The following is a 19146-nucleotide window of genomic DNA, read 5'->3' on the forward strand; positions in this document are numbered from 1 at the left end:
ATTGACAGTAGTCCCTGGTGGTCCAGTTGTTCAGACTCTGCGCTTCCACTGCAGGGGTCCTGGGGTCGATCCCTGGTCGGAGAAGTAGGATCCCGCATGCTGCACGACACGGCCAAGAAAAAAAAAAAAAAAAGAAAGTTCTGTTAATTCTTCAGCATTTCCTTCCCTCTTTTGGGCATTGTGTGGGGCTGACAGTCTCTTCTGTGAACAAGTTTATTTTTGTTATCACTGCAAAGACCATATACATTTTATTTTTAATTGAGGTGTAATTGACATATAACTTTATTATTAGTTTCAGGTATACAACGTAATAGTTCAATATTTGTATGCATTGCAGAAGGATCACCACATTAAGTCTAGTTAACATCCATCACCATACATGGTTGTAAACAAATTTTTTTTCTTGTGACGAGGATTTTAAGACTTACCCTGTACTTTCAGACATGCAATACAGTGTTCTTGACTATAGTCACCATGCTGTACATTACATCTCCATGACTTATTTATTTTATAACTGGAAGTTTGTAGCTTTTGACCCCCTTCATCCCTTTTGTCCACCTGCACTTCCTTCCCAGCTCTGGCAACCACCAATCTGTTCTCTGTGTCTATGAGCTTGGTTTTTTGTTTGTTTTGTTTTTTAGATCCATGTATATGTGATATTGTATGGTATTTGTCTTTTTCTTACTGATTTATTTCACTGAGCATAATGCCCTCAAGGTCCACCCATGTTGTTGCAAATGGCAAGATTTCATTCTTCTTTATGGCTGAATTATACGCATGCGCACTTGCATGCACACACACACACACACATATCTTTATCCATTCACCCATCGATGGATACTTAGATTGTTTTCATATCTTTGCTATTGTAAATAATGCTGCAGTGAACTTGGGGGTGCATATATCCTTTCAAATCAGTGTTTTCATTTCCTTTGGATAAATACCCAGAAGTGAAATTGCTGGATCATACGGTAGTTCTATTTTTAATTTTTTGAAGACCTTCCATACTGTTTTCCATAGTGGCTGCACCAATTTACATTCCCGCCAGCAGTGCACGAGGGTTTCCTTTTCTCCAGCATCCTGACCAACACTTTTACTTCTTGTCTTTTTGATAATAAGCCATTCTCATTAGGTGTCAGGAGATATCTCATTGTGGGTTTGATTTGCATTTCTCTGATGATTAGTGATATTGAGCATTTTTCCATGTACCTGTTTGCCATCTGTATGATTTCTTTGGAAAAATGTCTATTCAGGTCTTCTGCCCATTATTTAAATTGGACTTTTTGCTTTTTTGATATTAATTTTGGAGCTGTTAATATATTTTGGATATTAACACCTTGTCAGTCGTATCATTTGCAAATATTTCTTCCATTCGGTAGGTTCTCTTTTCGTTTTGTTGATGGTTTCCTTTGCTGTGCAAAAGCTTTTAAGTTTAGTTAATTAAGTCCCATTCGTTTATTTTTGCTTTTGTTTCCTTTGCCTTAGGAGACAGATCCAAAAAAACATTGCTACGATTTATGTCAAAGAGTGTTCTGCCTGTGTTTTCTTCTAGGAGTTTTACGGTTTCTGGTTTTTAATCCATTTTGAGTTTATTTTTGTATATGGTGTGAGAACCTCTGCCCGTTTCTCAATTGGATTGTTTGATTCTTTTCTAGCTGTTGCATTGTATGAGTTCTTTATATCTTTTGATTTTTAACCCCTTATCAGATATGTGATTTGTGGATACATTTTCTCCCATTCATTAGGTTGCTTTTTCAAATTTTTGATGATTTCCTTTGCTGTACAGAAGCGTTTTAGTTTGATGTACTTATAAAAACCATATAAATTTATAAGCCATATAAATTATCAGCATTTTCTTGATGAGATGAAAATATTTCAGATGATTGTCGCTATTGGTACATTATAACTCATAAGGAGAACCTCAAAGTTATTTGTTAATTTTTCCCCAGCCTTCTTCAAAGAAGAGTAGTAATATGGGGCAAAGATAGTCAGTTTCACAGACAGGGACCCCCAGACCTGTGAGGGTTCCCAAGACCCTTTCAGGGAGATTGTAAGGGCAAAACTATTTTCATAGTAATACTTAGATATTATTTGCCTTTTTCACTATGTTGACATTTTCACTGATGGTGTGGAAACAGTGGTGAGTAAAATTGCTGGCACCTTTAACACAAATCAAATCAGTAGTGATTTTATTCTTCACCATCATGCACTCAAATTAGTTTAAAAAAAGAAAGCCAGTTTTTAGTTTGTTCATTTATCTTCTTAAAGTTTTCCTAACTTTTTTTTTTTAATACTTTAGGTCGGAGCTATTGTGGAAGTGAAGAATCTTGATGGTGCATATCAAGAAGCTGTAATCAATAAATTAACAGATGCGAGTTGGTACACTGTAGGTAAGGGAATACATCTTCTTTTTAAAATATATTTTCAATGATAGTACAAATAAAGCAGATTTTTCTTGATTTACTTCCTCCCCTAGTTGCCGTACATGTTATTACTGTTAATGTTTTTTTATCTTTCCAGATCTTTAAAAAATTTATTTCATAAATATGTACATAACATATAGTTTGAAATTAGTGTATATATTATACAATTGGATTTCTAGCTTTTTTCACTTCAGAGTATATCTTACAGAAATTTTTTTTCATCTTAACCATTTTTAAGTGTGCATTTCAGTAGTGTTCAGTATATTCATGTTGTTGTACAACAGATAAATTTTTTAAACTGCAATATTATGTTTCATAGCATTGGATGTACCATAGTTTATTTTCTCTTACTGATGATGTTGCCAGTTTTCTTGCTGTTGTAATAAATGCTGGATTGAATGTCTTTTGTACATGGACATTATTCTAATATTTCCCTAGTGTGTACATTGAGAACTAGGCATAGATTGAAGGGAAATGTCCTTTTAAAGCTGTAGTAGGTTATGAAAACTGCTTTTCTAGAAGACTGTTGATTTACACTTCCATAAACAGTATATAAGTGTGGTTGTATTCCTAACCCTTGTCAAATGTGATGTTAGTGATATTTTAAACTTAGTGCCCATCTGGACACAAAATAGTATCTCAGTTTTGTTTTAATATGCTCCTCCCATGATTAGTAATGAGATTGGACATATTTTCATATGTTTATTGAAAGGAACATTATTTCATTTGTATTTTCTCTCGTTTGAATTGCCAATTTATAGTGTCTTCCCAGTCCGCTCCTTTTCTTCTTGGGAAAGTTATTGTTTTCTTATATTCAGGGTATGAGTTTATATATTTAAATGTATAAAGGGAATGTTAACCTTTGCCACTTCAGTTGCCAGTGTTCTTCTATTGCTTTACTCTTATCTCTGCTATCAGTTTTCAAATCATAGTCAATTTTCCTGTGGTCACCTTTTCCTTTGTCATTTTAGTTTGAGTCTTGTTTAAGAAGGCTTTCCTTCCATCAGTGTTGTAAATTTGTTTTCCAATGTATTCTTCAATTTAAAGTTCTATTTTTTGTTTTACAAAGAGCTTTTTATTTCACCCACAGTTTTTTTGAACATTCTGAAATATGATCAAATACTATTTTTTTCCAAATTGATAACAGAGTAATTATCCCAGTATTATTTATTGAATGGTAAAAATTCTTACTGTTTAATGATCTCAGAGATGAGAGTAAACATCTAGTAAAATGTCTTTGGTGATGTCAGAATTTGATGGAGCTTTCAAATAGTACTGATGAGTTTTGTGGTATGAGAAAAAAAACCTAGTGGAGAGGGAAAATTTGATTTTGAAGCGTAAGGATATATTTGCATTTGTGTAGGTTACAAGACTGAGCAGTTCTGTGTAGTTAAGTCTGTTTGATAATTAGGCGTGATAGTCTTATAAATGTGGCGCTTTTATCATTGACTATTTTAGTTACTACATTTTAAAAAAGTACGAAACGTTATTTATCCAGTCTCATGTGATGTAAAAGCTCACATTATATATAAGAACTTAATTTTGTTTTTTTTGGCAAAAACCTCTGTTTATAAAATCAAGGCCTGGTAACTTTATTTAAAATAGAGGTACTCTCTTCCCGTGATTTGTGAGGAATGTAGTATATGCTAAAATTATATCATAAAGTATACATCTATTCTGTGTATATATAAACTTACAACAAATTTGCTGGGACATTTTAGTACTTTAAATAAGTAGTTTTCAAGTGAGAGCAAATTGGCCACCCAGGGAACATTTGACAATATCTGGAGACGTTTTTGGTTGTCACAACTGGGAAGGGGGTGCTGCTGGCATCTCGTGGCTGGAGGCCAGGGATGCTGTTAAATATCTCACAGTGCGCAGGTCCCCATGACAGGCCCCGTCTGGTCCAAAATGTTAGTAGTGCTGAGGTTGAGAAACACTGCTTTAAATAATAAAAATAGGGTAAGTTTTAGGGGCAGTCTGAATATATAAACTTGTACTGGTATTTTTTGTTTCTTAGGTAGATTTGTCAGTATTTACCAATAGGAAAATTTGCTTTTTCTTTACCATATTGAGAAGGATTAATCAGCATTTAAAAGGTTTCTTTCTGAAATGCTAACTTCTTATTTTCATTTGATGTTTTCTGTTCCAGGGAAGGTGTTTTCATTACAGGTATATTATTTTTTTTTTCCCCTAGAAATTGGAAAACATACTCTACACTTGAAGTTGTTTGTTACAAAACTTAAAATGTGTACTGAATTTCAGATCTAATCTTTTAAAACAATAGCTCTGTTTGCACTGAGAAAGTTAAATGATAATTTATGTCATTTTGTTAATCTTTGAAAAACCCTTCAGTAGTTGCCATTTCTACCACTTCTCACAGTTTTTGATGATGGAGATGAGAAGACACTGAGACGGTCTTCACTGTGCCTGAAAGGAGAGAGGCATTTTGCCGAAAGTGAAGTAAGTAATCACTTAACGAATGAACACGTCCTAGTATTTAGTATCGGGGGCAGTAAAGTTTTGCTTTCTCAACTCAAGCAGCTTACTTGTTAATCAGGAAAATTCGTTAATACATAACAGCATGAGAGTGTAGTCTGTGAAACCTGTTTAAGGCCTTGTGTTTGAGTACCAGGTTCTCTGTGGGTTTTTTTGTCTAAAAAAAAATGTATTTTAACATTTGTCCATGAAGAAAGAAACAACGGGATTGTTTATTACCCTTAGGCAACTTTTTTATAGAGTCCTTTAATTTGTAAATAATTGTAGAAAAGAGATGTCTCATTTGTAATCTACTTGAACCCCATCATCATTAAAGGCTATATAGATACTGCAAGCCATCCCTAACTACTACTGCTGCCAGCCACTGACATTTACTATAGACTCTCCTTGAGGAAGGCTTGCCTGACTGCCCTTTCTAAAATAGTCCCTTCCATTCCTCATAACTCTTTAAGGTTGGTTTAGTTTTCTTTATAGCCCAGATCATTCTCACCACCAAAATATGTATATGTGCTTAATTATTTATTGTCTGCCTTCCTCACTAGAATGTGTCTCAGTGGCAGAGATTTTGTATGTCTTCTTCACCACTTTGTTCCCAGTTCCTAGAACAGTGCCTGGCACAGAGTAGGAACTGAATAAACATTAGCTGGATGAATAAATGAAGTGTTCATATTTGCCAGGGACTTTGCTTAGTGCTTTACGTACATCCTTGCATTTACAACATTATGAGGGAGATACAATGCTTATCTCCAACTCAGAGTTGATGAAAGTGATGCTCAGAACTGGTTCTCAAACCAGCACTTTCTAGCACCAAAATCATGCTCTAAAATTGAAAGATGTTATTAAGTTACTAAGAGTGGAGGGTTCACAAAGTTTTGTAAATCAGTAACTTGCAATTCAGAATTTTAAAAATGGACATATTTGTTGCAAATAGTGTTATGTTCTCTAGTCCAGCCTGTGAATATTAATTAATGCACAGTGTGGCCAAACCAAGATTTCTTTTTTCTAGTAACTATTTAGAACAGTGTTTTTGTGGGGAATTTTAATATTTCTTTTAAATTATTAGACTTTTTTTGTTATTTTCCCTTTTTTGTTTTTTTGTTATTTTCCCTTCCCGTAAATGATTGAATTCCCATTTCAACTCAGAATTTGGGACAGATTCTCTGTATTATGATTCTGGCCTATCTTTTCAGTCTCATACTCTGCTATTTCCCTGTACTTCTGACTTATAAGACTACTTGGTGTTTCCAGATTATGGCTCATACTTTCTTTTCTTGGTTTCTGCTGAGCCCTGCTCTTTTCAAGGCCATGAGAAATGCTTCCTCCTTCAAGACTGTCTTTCATGAGCTCTCTAACCAAATTTGATCTCTATATCCTTTGATGCTTTTCCACTTCTCTTATTTTTATTTTATGGTCTTTTTGGTTACTTTTATCATTTTTTCTATAAAATTGTAAGCTGTTTTGGCGGAATAGCCACGTTTTTGTCATCTTGATGGGCTTTCCTTTTCCCAGTAGTGTTTTCTACACAAAAGCCTTCAGTAAATATTTAATGAATTAATTGTGAAAGTTTAAATATAGGAAATAGATATAGCTTTGGACAAGTACAGTGAATTTGGCTTCTTACACTGATGAAGTAACAGAATTCTTTCTGAGTTTATGTAATTCTTAGAAATAATTTCATTTCCCTTAGTTAGAACATGTGATAATTATGGTAGGTTAATGAATATGGGGACTTGAAGACTTGATTTTTTTTCAAGTGAAGGTATATGTCTTATGTATTTAATCCAGAGAAATATTGAAGATACTAATTTTGTATTTGCCAGGAGAATTGTAAGTTGGAATTGTTCATAAGACAGTTGTAGTATAACGGCTGAAGCAATAAGAGCAAGTAGCTCAATGTATCCTTTTTAACTTCAGGAAGGATCGGTTTTACTGCGTGTGGCTGTATGTGTTGAACTTCATGTTTTGCTAGAGGGTATTGGAATACTGGTGTATTATTCCTTACCCATTGCCATATGCCACATGCTATGCTAGGTACTGGGGGTACATGGGTAAGCTAAGTAGATGTGGAATTTTTCCTTGGGTAACTTATTTTTGCTTCTGAAGGAGACAAAGCATTAATTAATCAAAAATATAAAAATTTAAGGGTACTAGGCGCTGTGGAGACTTGGCCAGGAGTATATTTAATCTACCATCTATGTACATTCTTTCCCTTATTTGATATTTCTGCTATTTTCAAAAAACAGTTTCAATTTTTTGGAAGTTTGCTCAGAGAATTGTTATTATTACTAATAACTTTGGCCTTTGAGTGAAAAGCCACATCACACTTGGCAGTATTTGGGGTCACTAATCCCATTAATAAGCTGCATACCTAAACAAAGACTTAAATTCAAGATTTTCACAATAAGAGATCACAATAAGCAGGTCAGTCAGTTTGAATTCCCACACCAAAATCACTGGTCCTAGCAATAACCAGCTTAGTGAGGATGTTGCCTATTTCCTGACATCTGTTGGAGTGTTTGGGTATTTCTATAGAGCATTCATAATTTGAATATTATCCAAAAGTAGTTTTATCAGCTGATATTCTCTCTGTGCATTTACTACATGCAGTTGAAAACTCTGAAGAAAATTTAGATGAACTCCCAGCTCCATATTTCCTGCAGCCCATTTTAGGTAACAGGGCTATCGGCGTGTTTCCACCAGGCCTGTGGAATTTTCTTTGAGCCTTTGATATAGCCAGGAGTCTCTGGCTTTGCTTTGTTGGTTTGAGACAAGACAAAGTCTACCCTTACTCTTTTCTTACCTACCTTACCTACCCTTACTCTTTTCTGTCATGTGTAATAAAGGTGTTCCTGCTTTCCAGGATTGGGGCCAGGGACAGAGATATTGCTTCCTATTGTTCTAATTCTTTTTTACATACTAGGGAGAGATTGTGGTTTATTTGAGAATTCCTATATGTGATTCCTAGGTAACTCTTCAGAAATCCTGGATATTTTCTTTCCTAAATCAAGTGAAATGACTAGCAGATACTGAAAACAGAAATCACAGTACTTAATAGAAATCTCTGCTTTCAAGAGAGCAGCCTTAATTTTAGGGGAGGGGCATTTAATTCTTTTGTTAGCTTTACAGAAAGTGAAGCCAAATTAATTTATTTTTCCTGTTTACCAAATACAGTACTTTGAAATTTTCACCCTTGGGAAGCATAATTAGGAGTTAATGACAGGTCATTTCTGAAGAGGTTTTGTCTGGCATATTATTGTATTTGGGCCAGCTTTTGCCTCCACATATTTTTTAAATGCCCGACTTACAAACTAAATTTGAAAGGTTAGATTTTCAGCCCTATAAAAGTTACGATTTTTGTCTGTCATTACTGCCTTTTTCTTATACTGTATTCTTTGTTGTTGGATATCTATATGTACCTTAAATATATTTACATATATTCTAACAAATTATGCAAAATAGATTAATATGCTTCCCCCTTTCATGTTTTAGTTCATCGTTGTTTCAACAAAATTATCTCAGTTTTAAAAATAAAAGTTAAAATTTTTCTTTTAAATATTAACATTAGTTTGTATTTAGATATTTGATCTTTAAGTTGATGGACACCCTTTTATATAACATTCTTGTTTGTAACTTTGAGAAGTCTTTATCCTAAGTAGTTCCTCACCCTCACTTCCACTCTGACAGTTTTCCTGGGCTCTTTAGTTCCCCTTGTGTTCATAAAAGTATCTGCAATAGCAAAGGTTCTGATGGAGGGATAAAAGGAATAGTAACTGTGGAAAATCATTAAGATGCAGAAAAAGTAAGAATATTACCAACATTGATATTCAGAGAATTAGTTGGGATAGCATCTTCAGATTGATACCTTAACTTTTTAGATATATAATCCTTTTCAGGAAATAGTGGCACGAAAAATCCAAGAAGTCTCTGATATGGAGAAATGAAGGGATTTCAGAATCCCTTTTTCTTCCTTCTGCTTTTAACCAACAACCAATTCCTTCCCTGGAAATCATTATTTTTGAATGGGGTGAGGGACAAAAGGGTTGACATGAATTACCAGTTGATAGCAAGAAAGAAGTGTTCATTTGTTGATTATTATCTTCATACCAAGCACAGTATTGGATGTTGCAGATTAAAAAGGAAGGGAAAATAAAATATTAACTGTAGAAAAACTGATTTTTACATTTTCTTCAAAGAAGGTTTCTTACAGGAAATTCCCAGGCTGTCTAGTGGTTAGGTGCTTTCACTGCTGGGGCCCGGGTTTGATCCCTGGTTGGGGAGCTAAGATCCCGCAAGCTGCAAGGGGTGGGGGTGGCAGGGTCAGGGGTTGGGGGAGAAAGGTTTACTGCAGAAAATGTTTGCAAAGTCATAATATAGGGTATCTGAAGCCCTTTTTTCAAGCAGTTGATGCTTATCCTGGTAATTTCGTTTTCGTTACTTATTAAGAATTCTGTCTTGTGGATTGGGATTCCCTATATGCAAAGAAAAATTTGAGCTGCAGTTGGCCCAACCTAGGGGTTAGGTACTTGCACATAGGTTTCCTATCTCCCAAATCTGTTGTTTCCACTGAGTTTTATTTGTTTTGTTTTATATTTTAATCATTCTTAGAAGTCTGTCAATCCTCCAATAGATAATGAAATTATCTGGAGAGAACAACTAAATTTCTTTTCACTTTTTTTTTTCCAGCCATGGGCTCATTCATCTTTATTCTAATATCTTTGAAATGAGAGTTTTCTATCTTTAGGAAAGTTGTATTTTTGTCTCCCTCAGGGGAAGTTTTAAATCTCAAAATCTAAGCATATTCTTAAACTGATTTGGTTTAAAAAGAAAAAAAATAACTTGCAACGTAATAACTTTTGATGGGTTTATGTTCCTACCCACAGACATTAGACCAGCTCCCACTCACCAACCCTGAACATTTTGGCACTCCAGTCATAGGAAAGAAAACAAATAGAGGAAGAAGATCTAATCATATGTAAGTCCATTTTCATAACTGTTAGTTGAACCTGAATTCATTTCTCCTTCCAGTATTGTTTTAGTAGTTATTAATTTTAAATTGTAACTTGCAAAATGCTAACTGAATGGAAGAGTACTTTCAGACTCTTTGGCCTGGGTGCTTGAGGTTCTCCATGCTCAGTCAACTTTAACAGCTATATTATTTATCTGCCTGCCATTTCTCCTTACATGTATCTTGATGTCATTGTCAAAATGGAATTAGTCAATATTTCCTGAATGATACATCCTCTGTTTTCCTGATATCATGTTTTTTATTCATGCTGTTTTTTTCTGTCTTAAATGCCACCCTTCCATGCCACCGGCTCACTCATTCTTCAGTTCTTAACCAGAAATGCTCCCACATTTATGTGAACCATTTTATGCCTCCCCACTCTTTCCTTAAAAACAGACATGTTTTTTTCTCCTCTGAGCCCTCTAAATCCTTTGCATTTATCTAATGTCATCGACAATATTTCACCTGTTACTATCATTGTCGTGTTTGTTTTCCCTTCCTAGTAATTTAAATCTTCCTGACAGCTGAACTATCTTATTTTTATGTCTTCTTACAGTTGTGACACATGTTCTACATGTTTAACAAATTACTGTCAATGAAATGTGCATAGGCTCCAAAAGGCTTTAAATTAAAAAGGATTACAGGATCAAAGAGTCATGAAATTTCAGGTCATCAGAGAGAAAGAAACAATCTTCAAACAGTTCCAGGAAGAAAAAATAATTTATTGCAAAGGAGTGAGAAGCAGAATGGCATCAGACTTCTCAATAGTAACATTAGATGCTAGTGGTCAGTAGAATGCAGAATGGAGGAATGGAAGTTTCTATTAAAGGGAGGACTTGTTATCTAGTATGATGCAACATTGGGGGGAAATTAAAGATATGATGATAACAAATAGAGAAAAAAACAGTAAAGGCATTTAGTTACTCCCCTCAAAATTATATAAGAAAAGAACACTATATTAGTAGGATGGAGGATAGAGAGGTTGCTTAAATGTAAAAGTTAAGTCCTTAAAACAACAGGAAGTCAATACAATAACATCTAAAATGTATAAATATAGAAATAGCGGTATAGGAATATTACTTAGAGATAAGGTATTAACTGTCAGAGCTGAAAGAGTTAAAAGCAGTTGCCTCCACAGAGCAGAAGAAAATGGGAGAGGATGGGGCAAGAGAATGTAGTTTTTAATTTATTCTGTTGGAGGATAAATTGTTTAAAAACGATTTTGAATATTTTACTCGGATAAAATTTTTAAAAATTTAATGTGCCTGAGCCAAATATTGTCAGAGTAGCTATTAAAAATATTGAATTGAATTATTGAAACTTGTAATGTAAGTGAATGTTTTCATTCAAAGTAATAGAGTCAGGTATTAAATCTAATAGGGGCTAAGCTTTGGAGATAAAAATTGGGTAAGCTCTATCTCTCATATAGCTTAGTTTCAGCCTTACAGCGAACTCATGAAGGTAGGTATTATTTTTATCCCTATTAAAAATTGGGGAAATTGGCCTCAGAGACAGCAACTAATCCAAGGAACACAGGAAGGAAGCGACCAGGACTTGAACTCACCCATGTTCCATAGGCCTTTTCCCATTCAATTGATTGACTCTGTTTTGTTTAGAGTACTACAGTTACTTTCCAAATGAGTTTTAACAGGAAATAAATAATGACTCATTTGAGGGAGGAAATTAAAAGACTAATCCTTGCATTGAAAAAATATTTAATATTACTTATTTTCCTACTAGTGATTTGGGCCATGCATTTCTTTTTCTCACAACTCCGAATATTTTAGAAAATGTTTTTCTCAATTAATAGGTGAAAAATGTCTCTCACTTGCAGTGTAACTTGCTGGTGACTTGATTATTTTTAGGATACTGAGGTTGTAACTATTATTTACTCTTCTTCGTATAACTTTGAAAATATGAGTCTTCTAGCCAGAAAGGAAAATAAATGAAAAATGTGTAATGGCATTCTTAGTATGAAAGAGTCCTCTTGTGATTACTAGATGTTATTGTGATCTAATATCGTTTTCAGTTTTTTCAGAGGGCTATTATATTGCCATAAAATACTCACTGAAGCACTTATAGGTTAAATCTTTTGACATCTCTTTGAAAATTAATAACTTCAATTTTGAATTAAAATTTTATCTACCGTTGATCATTAGGGTCTTCCCGTAGCTTTATAGTCAACTCTTTTTTTTTATAAATTTATTTATAAATAAATTTATTTATTTACTGTTTTTGGCTGCATTGGGTCTTTGTCTCTGCGCGTGGGCTTTCTCTGGTTGCAGCGAGCGGGGGCTACTCTTCGTTGCGGTGCGCGGGCTTCTCATTGCGGTGGCTTCTCATTGTGGAGCACGGGCTCTAGGTGTGCGGGCTTCAGTAGTTGTGGCAGGCAGGCTCAGTAGTTGTGGCTCACGGGCTCTAGAGCGCAGGCTCAGTAGTTGTGGTGCACGGGCTTAGTTGCTCCACGGCATGTGGGATCTTCCCGGACCAGGGCTTGAACCTGTGTCCCCTGCCTTCGCAGGCAGATTCTTAACCACTGAGCCACCAGGGAAGCCCCTAGTCAACTTAATTAACTATGATTGATGATGTCAGAACAGTGAGGTGTGGGTGTATTTAATGTAAAATTATTTCATTGGCAAAGATTTTCCACTTCTCTAGCTCTTGAGAGTGGAAGTGTGGCTGAGTTAAGAGTGTGAACAGTAGGGACTTCCCTGGTGGTCCAGTGGTTAAGACTCTGTGCGTCCGCTGCAGGGGGCATGGGTTCGATCCCTGGTCAGGGAACTAAGGTCCAGAATGCCGCACGACCCCCCGCCCCCCGAAATAAAAGAGTGTGAACAGTGGAGCAAGATGGCATGGGTTTGACGCCTGCCTCTGCCACTTCTTTGCTGTGTAACCTTGGGCAGGATGCTTAGTCTTTTCATGCCTCAATTTTCTCATCTGTAAAATTGAGATAATAGTATTCCCTGTCTCTCAGAGTTGTTGCAAAGGTGAAATGAATTCTGTCTTTTAAAGGGTTTAAGTAGTAATCACTATGCAAGTACTGGATATCATCATCGTGTATTGAATGAAAAAACTTTAATGAAATACTAGTATGTAACATGATTTCGTTTACATGTAAAAATGTGTTTATATGTGAGTATGTAAAAATTCTGCTTACTAGTGCTTATGTCCAACAGGAAGGACTGTTTTTGGCTATATTTTATGAATTTAAAAACAGTATTCCTGTATTGTGTATTATATACATATTATAGGGAAAACAGTTTTTGAATCAAGAATTCTTTTAATTTTGAAAAAAATTGCATCTAATATTTAGACATATTTTACCTTTCTACAAATGTCATCCAGAAGTGTAAAAAATTTTTTTAAATAAGATAATTTATGGAATATCACATAGAACGGTCTACAAAAAGGACCAAACGGGAATTCCCTGGTGGTCCAGTGGTTAGGACTCCGTGCTTTCAATGCCAAGGGCCCAGGTTCAGTTCCTCGTCGGGAAACTAAGATCCCACAAGCCGTGCAGTGCGGCTCCCCAAAAAAAAGACCAAAAATTATAGTCTATTAAAATGTCTGCTGTGTTCCTTAGCTAAGGTCTCCCTTTCTTGTACATGAGAAGAAAGCATGCATTTGTCACTGAGCAAGTTTATCTTTGCTTTGTAAAGACTCTAGCATTCTGAGTTAGTGATTTTCCTGTTGAGAATCTGTGTGTAATGAAAGATTTGCTGTTGGGATCGTGTTGTACATGTGCAAAGTATGAAGGCAGGCAAAAGGTTGAGAATTACTAGTGTTGGAAATGAAGTGCAGCCCATGTGCAATCTTACTTTGCTTGCTGTTCCTTCCGCCTCACTACTGTGGTCTTTCTCACTGCCAAGAGATGTCGTGATGTTCATGCTTAGTGCTTTAAGCCTTGGTATGTAAGTGCCACAGGCAAGTACCACAGTTTAAAGTGCCCATCTCCTTAAATTACGCTTCCTCAAAGTTCTTTCTCTCCTTTCTTCAGAGTGATTTTCTGCAACAAAGTCTGGAACCTGGATCTTAAGGTCATTTATCTGACCTTCATTTCCTCTTCCATTACTCAACTCAAAAAGGTCTTCATTATGGTTCTCTGATTGCCATTTAAAATTTGTACAAAGATAAATAAGGTTATCTCTTCCCAGGATTCCCCGGACTCCACTGTTGCAATGCTTTATCACTACCTTTGTTTTCTTTTAAGAACTGTTAATCCACATACCAGTTAATCTGCCTCCAGCTATTCCAAAATTATTTTTGATACCTTCCTTTAATTGTTTTATTTATACTCTGCTTTTAATCCTAATATATTCAGATATTTTATTTTTTAAAGATTATCATCCTCTAGCTTAATATTTTAAAGCAAGTTATTGATCCTTTTGATTATGTATAACTTGAGTGAATTTTGCCCTTATAATTTACATTGTATGCAGAGGTTTTCTTTGATTCTACCTAAAGAATAGAATTCTGAAATTATAGAAGTATTTGTGCCCCTCTCCCTCAAAAGTTTTTTCCAATAACCTGGCAAAAGTACATATGCAACTGCTATTGTAGGAAAGCAGTCTACTTGCTGTTATCCTTCAGAAAAAGGATAAAGCATAATAAGGCTTATAATGATATTTGTTAGAGATTATTTGTGGGTACAGGTTCTACCCAGTGACAGTGCTAAGATTTACCCAATAGACTAGTGATATGTACCTGCAGACCTTTAAAAAAATTTTTTTTTTGAGATATAATTCACATGTAAAATTCACCCTTTTAAAGTATTCACTGGTCAGTGTTTTTTAGTATATTCACAACATTTTTACAACCAGCACCACTATCTAAGTCCAGAAGTTCTTTTTATTATTCACTGCTTTATTCTGATATGAGAATTTGATTCTAGTTTCCTTCTTGATAAAAATTGGGAAAAAATTCAAACCCTTTTTAGTAAGTCTGTACATATTCTTATGTTCTATATGTTTTAATCTCTAAGAAGCTACACGTTTTCAGTCTTCCTGATACTGACTAATACAGATTTTTTAAAAAATATATATTTATTTAATTTATTTATTGTTTTTGGCTACATTGGGTCTTCGTTGCTGTGCATGGGCTTTTCTCTGATTGTGGAGAGCGGGGGCTACTCTTCGTTGCGGTGCGCGGGCTTCTCATTGCGGTGGCTTCTCGTTGCGGAGCACGGGCTCTAGGCACGTGGGCTTCAGTAGTTGTGGCACGTGGGCTCAGTAGTTGTGGCTCGCGGGCTCTAGAGCGCAGGCTCAGTAGTTGTGGTGCATGGGCTTAGTTGCTCCGCGGCATGTGGGATCTTCCCAGACCAGGGCTCGAACCCGTGTCCCCTGCATTGGCAGGCGGATTCTTAACCACTGCGCCACCAGGGAAGCCCCTACTAATACAGATTTTTAATTTACTGTACAAAATTTGAAACTGTGAGTTAGTTGTTTGAAAGAATAAGGATCATTAAAGTCCGAATTGCATTTCAGAGATTGAGCCTCTGCAACTTCTGGCTCAATTTTATATTTGTACCTCATCATTTGATATTCTTTGGCAAGTGTCTTGTCTAAAGTTCTTCTTACTTGATTTACAATTAATTTACAGTTAATAGTGATGTGTGATCAGCTTTAAGTGTCTAGCTGTTAGTTTGTTTGGTAAACATTCTCATGTAATTAGCTTTGTTTCCAGTGGCATCATCAGACGTTATTTCAGAGACAGTATGTTATTTTGTTGTGGCTCTATAAACACATACCTGGTACCAGAGAAGCAACAGTTTCAGAGGGGAATAAACACCGAGCAGACTCTCTGCTTGTTCTATCTTTGCTCCCTTAACATATTTCTGATGCTCATTTATTTTAGTATATCAGTTTATTGAGTACTAGTCTTATGTAAACAATTTCCTGGCTAAACTCCGCTAAAAGGTAAAGTTAAAAGGAGCCTTAGGTATAATGGTATGGTTAATACTGGTTGTATACATTATACTGATTGTATACATTTTGCGATTTCAGGAGAAATAGAAATCGGAAGTACCACAGTAAAAAGAAATAAACCTATTCAGTTCATTTACTTAGTCAACAAGTACTTATTGAGCATCTGCACTGTGCCAGGCACTGTTCAGGTACTTGGGATATATCAGTGAACAAAACAGGCACTTATAAAATCTCCGGGGCACTTCCCTGGCGGTCTAGGAGTTAAGACTCTGCGCTTCCACTGCAGGGAGCATGGGTTTGATATCTGGTTGGGGAACTAAGATCCCACATGCCCTGCAGTGTGGCCAAAAAAACCCCTCTGCCTTTAGAGCTTACATTCTCTCGTATGCGGGGAGATGGACAATACAGAAGAAAACAGAAGAATTAAGTAAATTATGTAGTATGATAGATTTGTAAGTGCTGTGGAAATAATAAGAGTAAGGTTGGGCGGGGGGATTGGGATGGGCAGGTTATAAATTTGAATAAGGTGATCAGAGTAACGTAATTGAGGTGACATTTGAACAGACACTTAGAGGAGGTGAAAAAGTTTCCACATGTCTGGGGATAAAGCATTCTAGGCTGTTTTCTCTGCCAAGGGGAGGAGTAGTTGGTGGAGAAAGTGAGGTCAGGGGATCTTCTGTTTTTTTAAGTGGGAGAAGTAACAGCATTTTCTTAGAAATAACACTATACTGGTAGGACTCAATCTAGTAGAGGCAGAAAAATTGATACAGGAGAGAGAAGCGAGCATTGCTGGAATAAAGGCTTGAGTAGGTGAGAGGGAGGAGGAAATCTAGTCCACGAGCGGGGAATGGTTTTGGAGTGGAGTCTGGACATGATGTGAGGCGGATGGATGTTTTATGTAGCCAGTCAGTTTACATTTATATATATATATAACTTTCTCGTGTCTGGAGTCTTCACATTTGTTAAGTCTTATGAAAGAAATTAGAATTTTCATTACTGTTGCAGATGACTTTGTTAGCCAAGTAAAGCCCAGTTTTCTCTTTCTATGTTTTACAGATTTGATTAATGTTATTTGTGACATTGTGACTTTCTGTCTTGCTAATGATAATGGCATAAAGGGTGTCCATAAAACCCCAGCTGAATGAGTCTTCTGTGACTCCTTTGAAAAAAGCAGTAATTATGGTTTTAAGTTTGGTTGTGTTGTCCTTGAGAAGTTCTTCTAATCAAGTAGAAATCAGACTTGTGAAGTCTGTCATTATTATCCCAAGCTTTGTGCCAATTTGTAAGGTTTTATGCTCTGCTAATATGAAGGTATGTTGGTTTTTCCTGCTACCTATTACCTACTTTCTAAGTAAGGGTTAAACTGCTTTAAGTGCCATTTGAAGTACAGTAGTTCTACTCAGTAGCAAATTTTGAAGATTTGCTTTTTTTTTTTTTAATTTATTTATTTTATTCATTGTTTTTGGCTGCGTTGGGTCTTCGTTGCTGTGCGTGGGCTTTCTCTAGTTGCGGTGAGCGGGGGCTACTCTTCGTTGCAGTGCACGGGCTTCTCATTGTGGTGGCTTCTCTTGTTGCGGAGCACGGGCTCTAGGCACACGGGCTTCAGTAGTTGTGGCACGTGGGCTCAGTAGTTGTGGCGCACGGGCTTAGTTGCTCCGCGGCATGTGGGATCTTCCCGGACCAGGGCTCGAACCCGTGTCCCCTGCGTTGGAAGGTGGATTTTTAACCACTGCACCACCAGGGAAGCCCTGCTTTGTTTTTTTATCAGGGGACAACTTTTGGGTTAATTGAGTGATCACTGAAATTAGATAGTGATATTCCCCCATCACTCTAAAATGTTTAATAGTATTATAATAGGTTTTGCTTCCTTTATATTTACATTGGAATATATAAATATATATTGGAATACATTGGAATATATAAATATAAAAGGATGACATTTATATTGTTATCCTGTTTTATTTTATAAAAATATCATTTTTATTTTATTATATTTCTCATTCTCTTGCAGTCTATTTATTCAGCATTCTTAGTATCATTACTTATTCTGGGCTTTTTTTTTTTTTTTGATTCATAAAGCTCATTTAATTTTTATTGGAGTATAGTTGCTTTACAGTGTTGTGTTTCTACTGTACAGCAAAGTGAATCAGCTATACGTATACATATGTCCCCTCTTTTTTGGCTTTCCTTCACATTTAGGTCACTACAGTTAGGTCACCGGGAATTTTGAGCACAGTTATTAGAATCTGTTTTCTTTACCACTAATTGTGGGCTTTCTGGGAACCAGATTCAGAATTTGTTTTTGTTTTTGTTTTCCTTTTTACTATACTTTCCTCTAACATCAAATGGATGTTTTTGGATAGTTTCTTTTTCTTTTTTCTAACTTACTAGTCCAGTATACAATGTAACTGAAAGGAATTTTTAGCATAATACAAAAGAACCATATTGTGCATCTTATGAATAGGTAGTTTGTGTATATTTGTTATTAAAGACAGCAGTGGTGCTCTCTTACCAGAGTGTTTCCTCTCCCCAGCCTGACCCCCATTAATAAAGATCTGCCTTCCCCTTTTTAAAATTAGCTTTGGAGGAATTCCCTGGCGGTCCAGTGGTTAGGACTTCAGTGCTCTCACTGTGGTGGCCCGGGTTCAATTCCCTGGTTGGGGAACTGAAGATCCCATAAGCCGTGTGGTGTGGCCAAAATAAATAAATAAATAAAATTAGCTTTGTACTGGGAGTGTAAAACTACCACCTCCAGAATTCCTTTAATCTGAGAGGAGGATCTAGTATATTTTAGTGCAGTACTGGGATGCTTCATATGGAGCCTTTAGCTTTTTGATAATTTGGGGACCAGTGTTATTCTGTTCTGATTTTTCCCTTAATCTTTTAAAATAGCACTAAATAAATCCAGAAGATTTTTAGGAAAATGGATTGCTTTCCTCTAATGATAACCTTTTTAAAATTATTCTTTAGAAATTTAGAAAATTATTTAAAAATTTAAATTAGCCATTCTGTAGGTTGTAGGAAACGGGGTAAGATTTCTAGAATACCTGTATTCATCAGCTTGGTGTGCTTATTCTTTGTGAAGTTAAATAGAAATATTTCATTTTTTTTCTTTCCCTAGACCGGAGGAAGAGTCTTCTTCATCCTCCAGTGATGAAGATGAGGATGATAGGAAACAGATTGATGAGCTGCTAGGAAAAGTTGTATGTGTAGATTACGTTAGTTTGGATAAAAAGAAAGCACTATGGTTTCCTGCATTGGTGAGTAACTTCAGTATGAAAGAGTTTAATTTTCA

General features: G+C 35.8%; 1 protein-coding gene across 6 annotated transcripts in view; it reads left to right on the plus strand.

Annotated features, from left to right (window-relative positions):
- Window positions 1–19146, plus strand: part of ARID4B (AT-rich interaction domain 4B) — a 128826-nt gene that overhangs the window by 55561 nt on the left and 54119 nt on the right. For all 6 annotated transcript variants that reach the window (XM_082423118.1, XM_082423119.1, XM_082423116.1 and 3 more), the window contains exons 5-8: window positions 2300–2390; window positions 4807–4886; window positions 9803–9894; window positions 18973–19111. In XM_082423118.1, coding sequence (XP_082279244.1) covers window positions 2300–2390; window positions 4807–4886; window positions 9803–9894; window positions 18973–19111 — 402 coding nt within the window. The remainder of the gene's footprint in view (window positions 1–2299; window positions 2391–4806; window positions 4887–9802; window positions 9895–18972; window positions 19112–19146) is intronic.

The sequence above is a fragment of the Balaenoptera physalus genome, assembly GCF_965194825.1.
Source record: "Balaenoptera physalus genome assembly, chromosome: 14".
Taxonomy (NCBI): domain Eukaryota; kingdom Metazoa; phylum Chordata; class Mammalia; order Artiodactyla; family Balaenopteridae; genus Balaenoptera; species Balaenoptera physalus.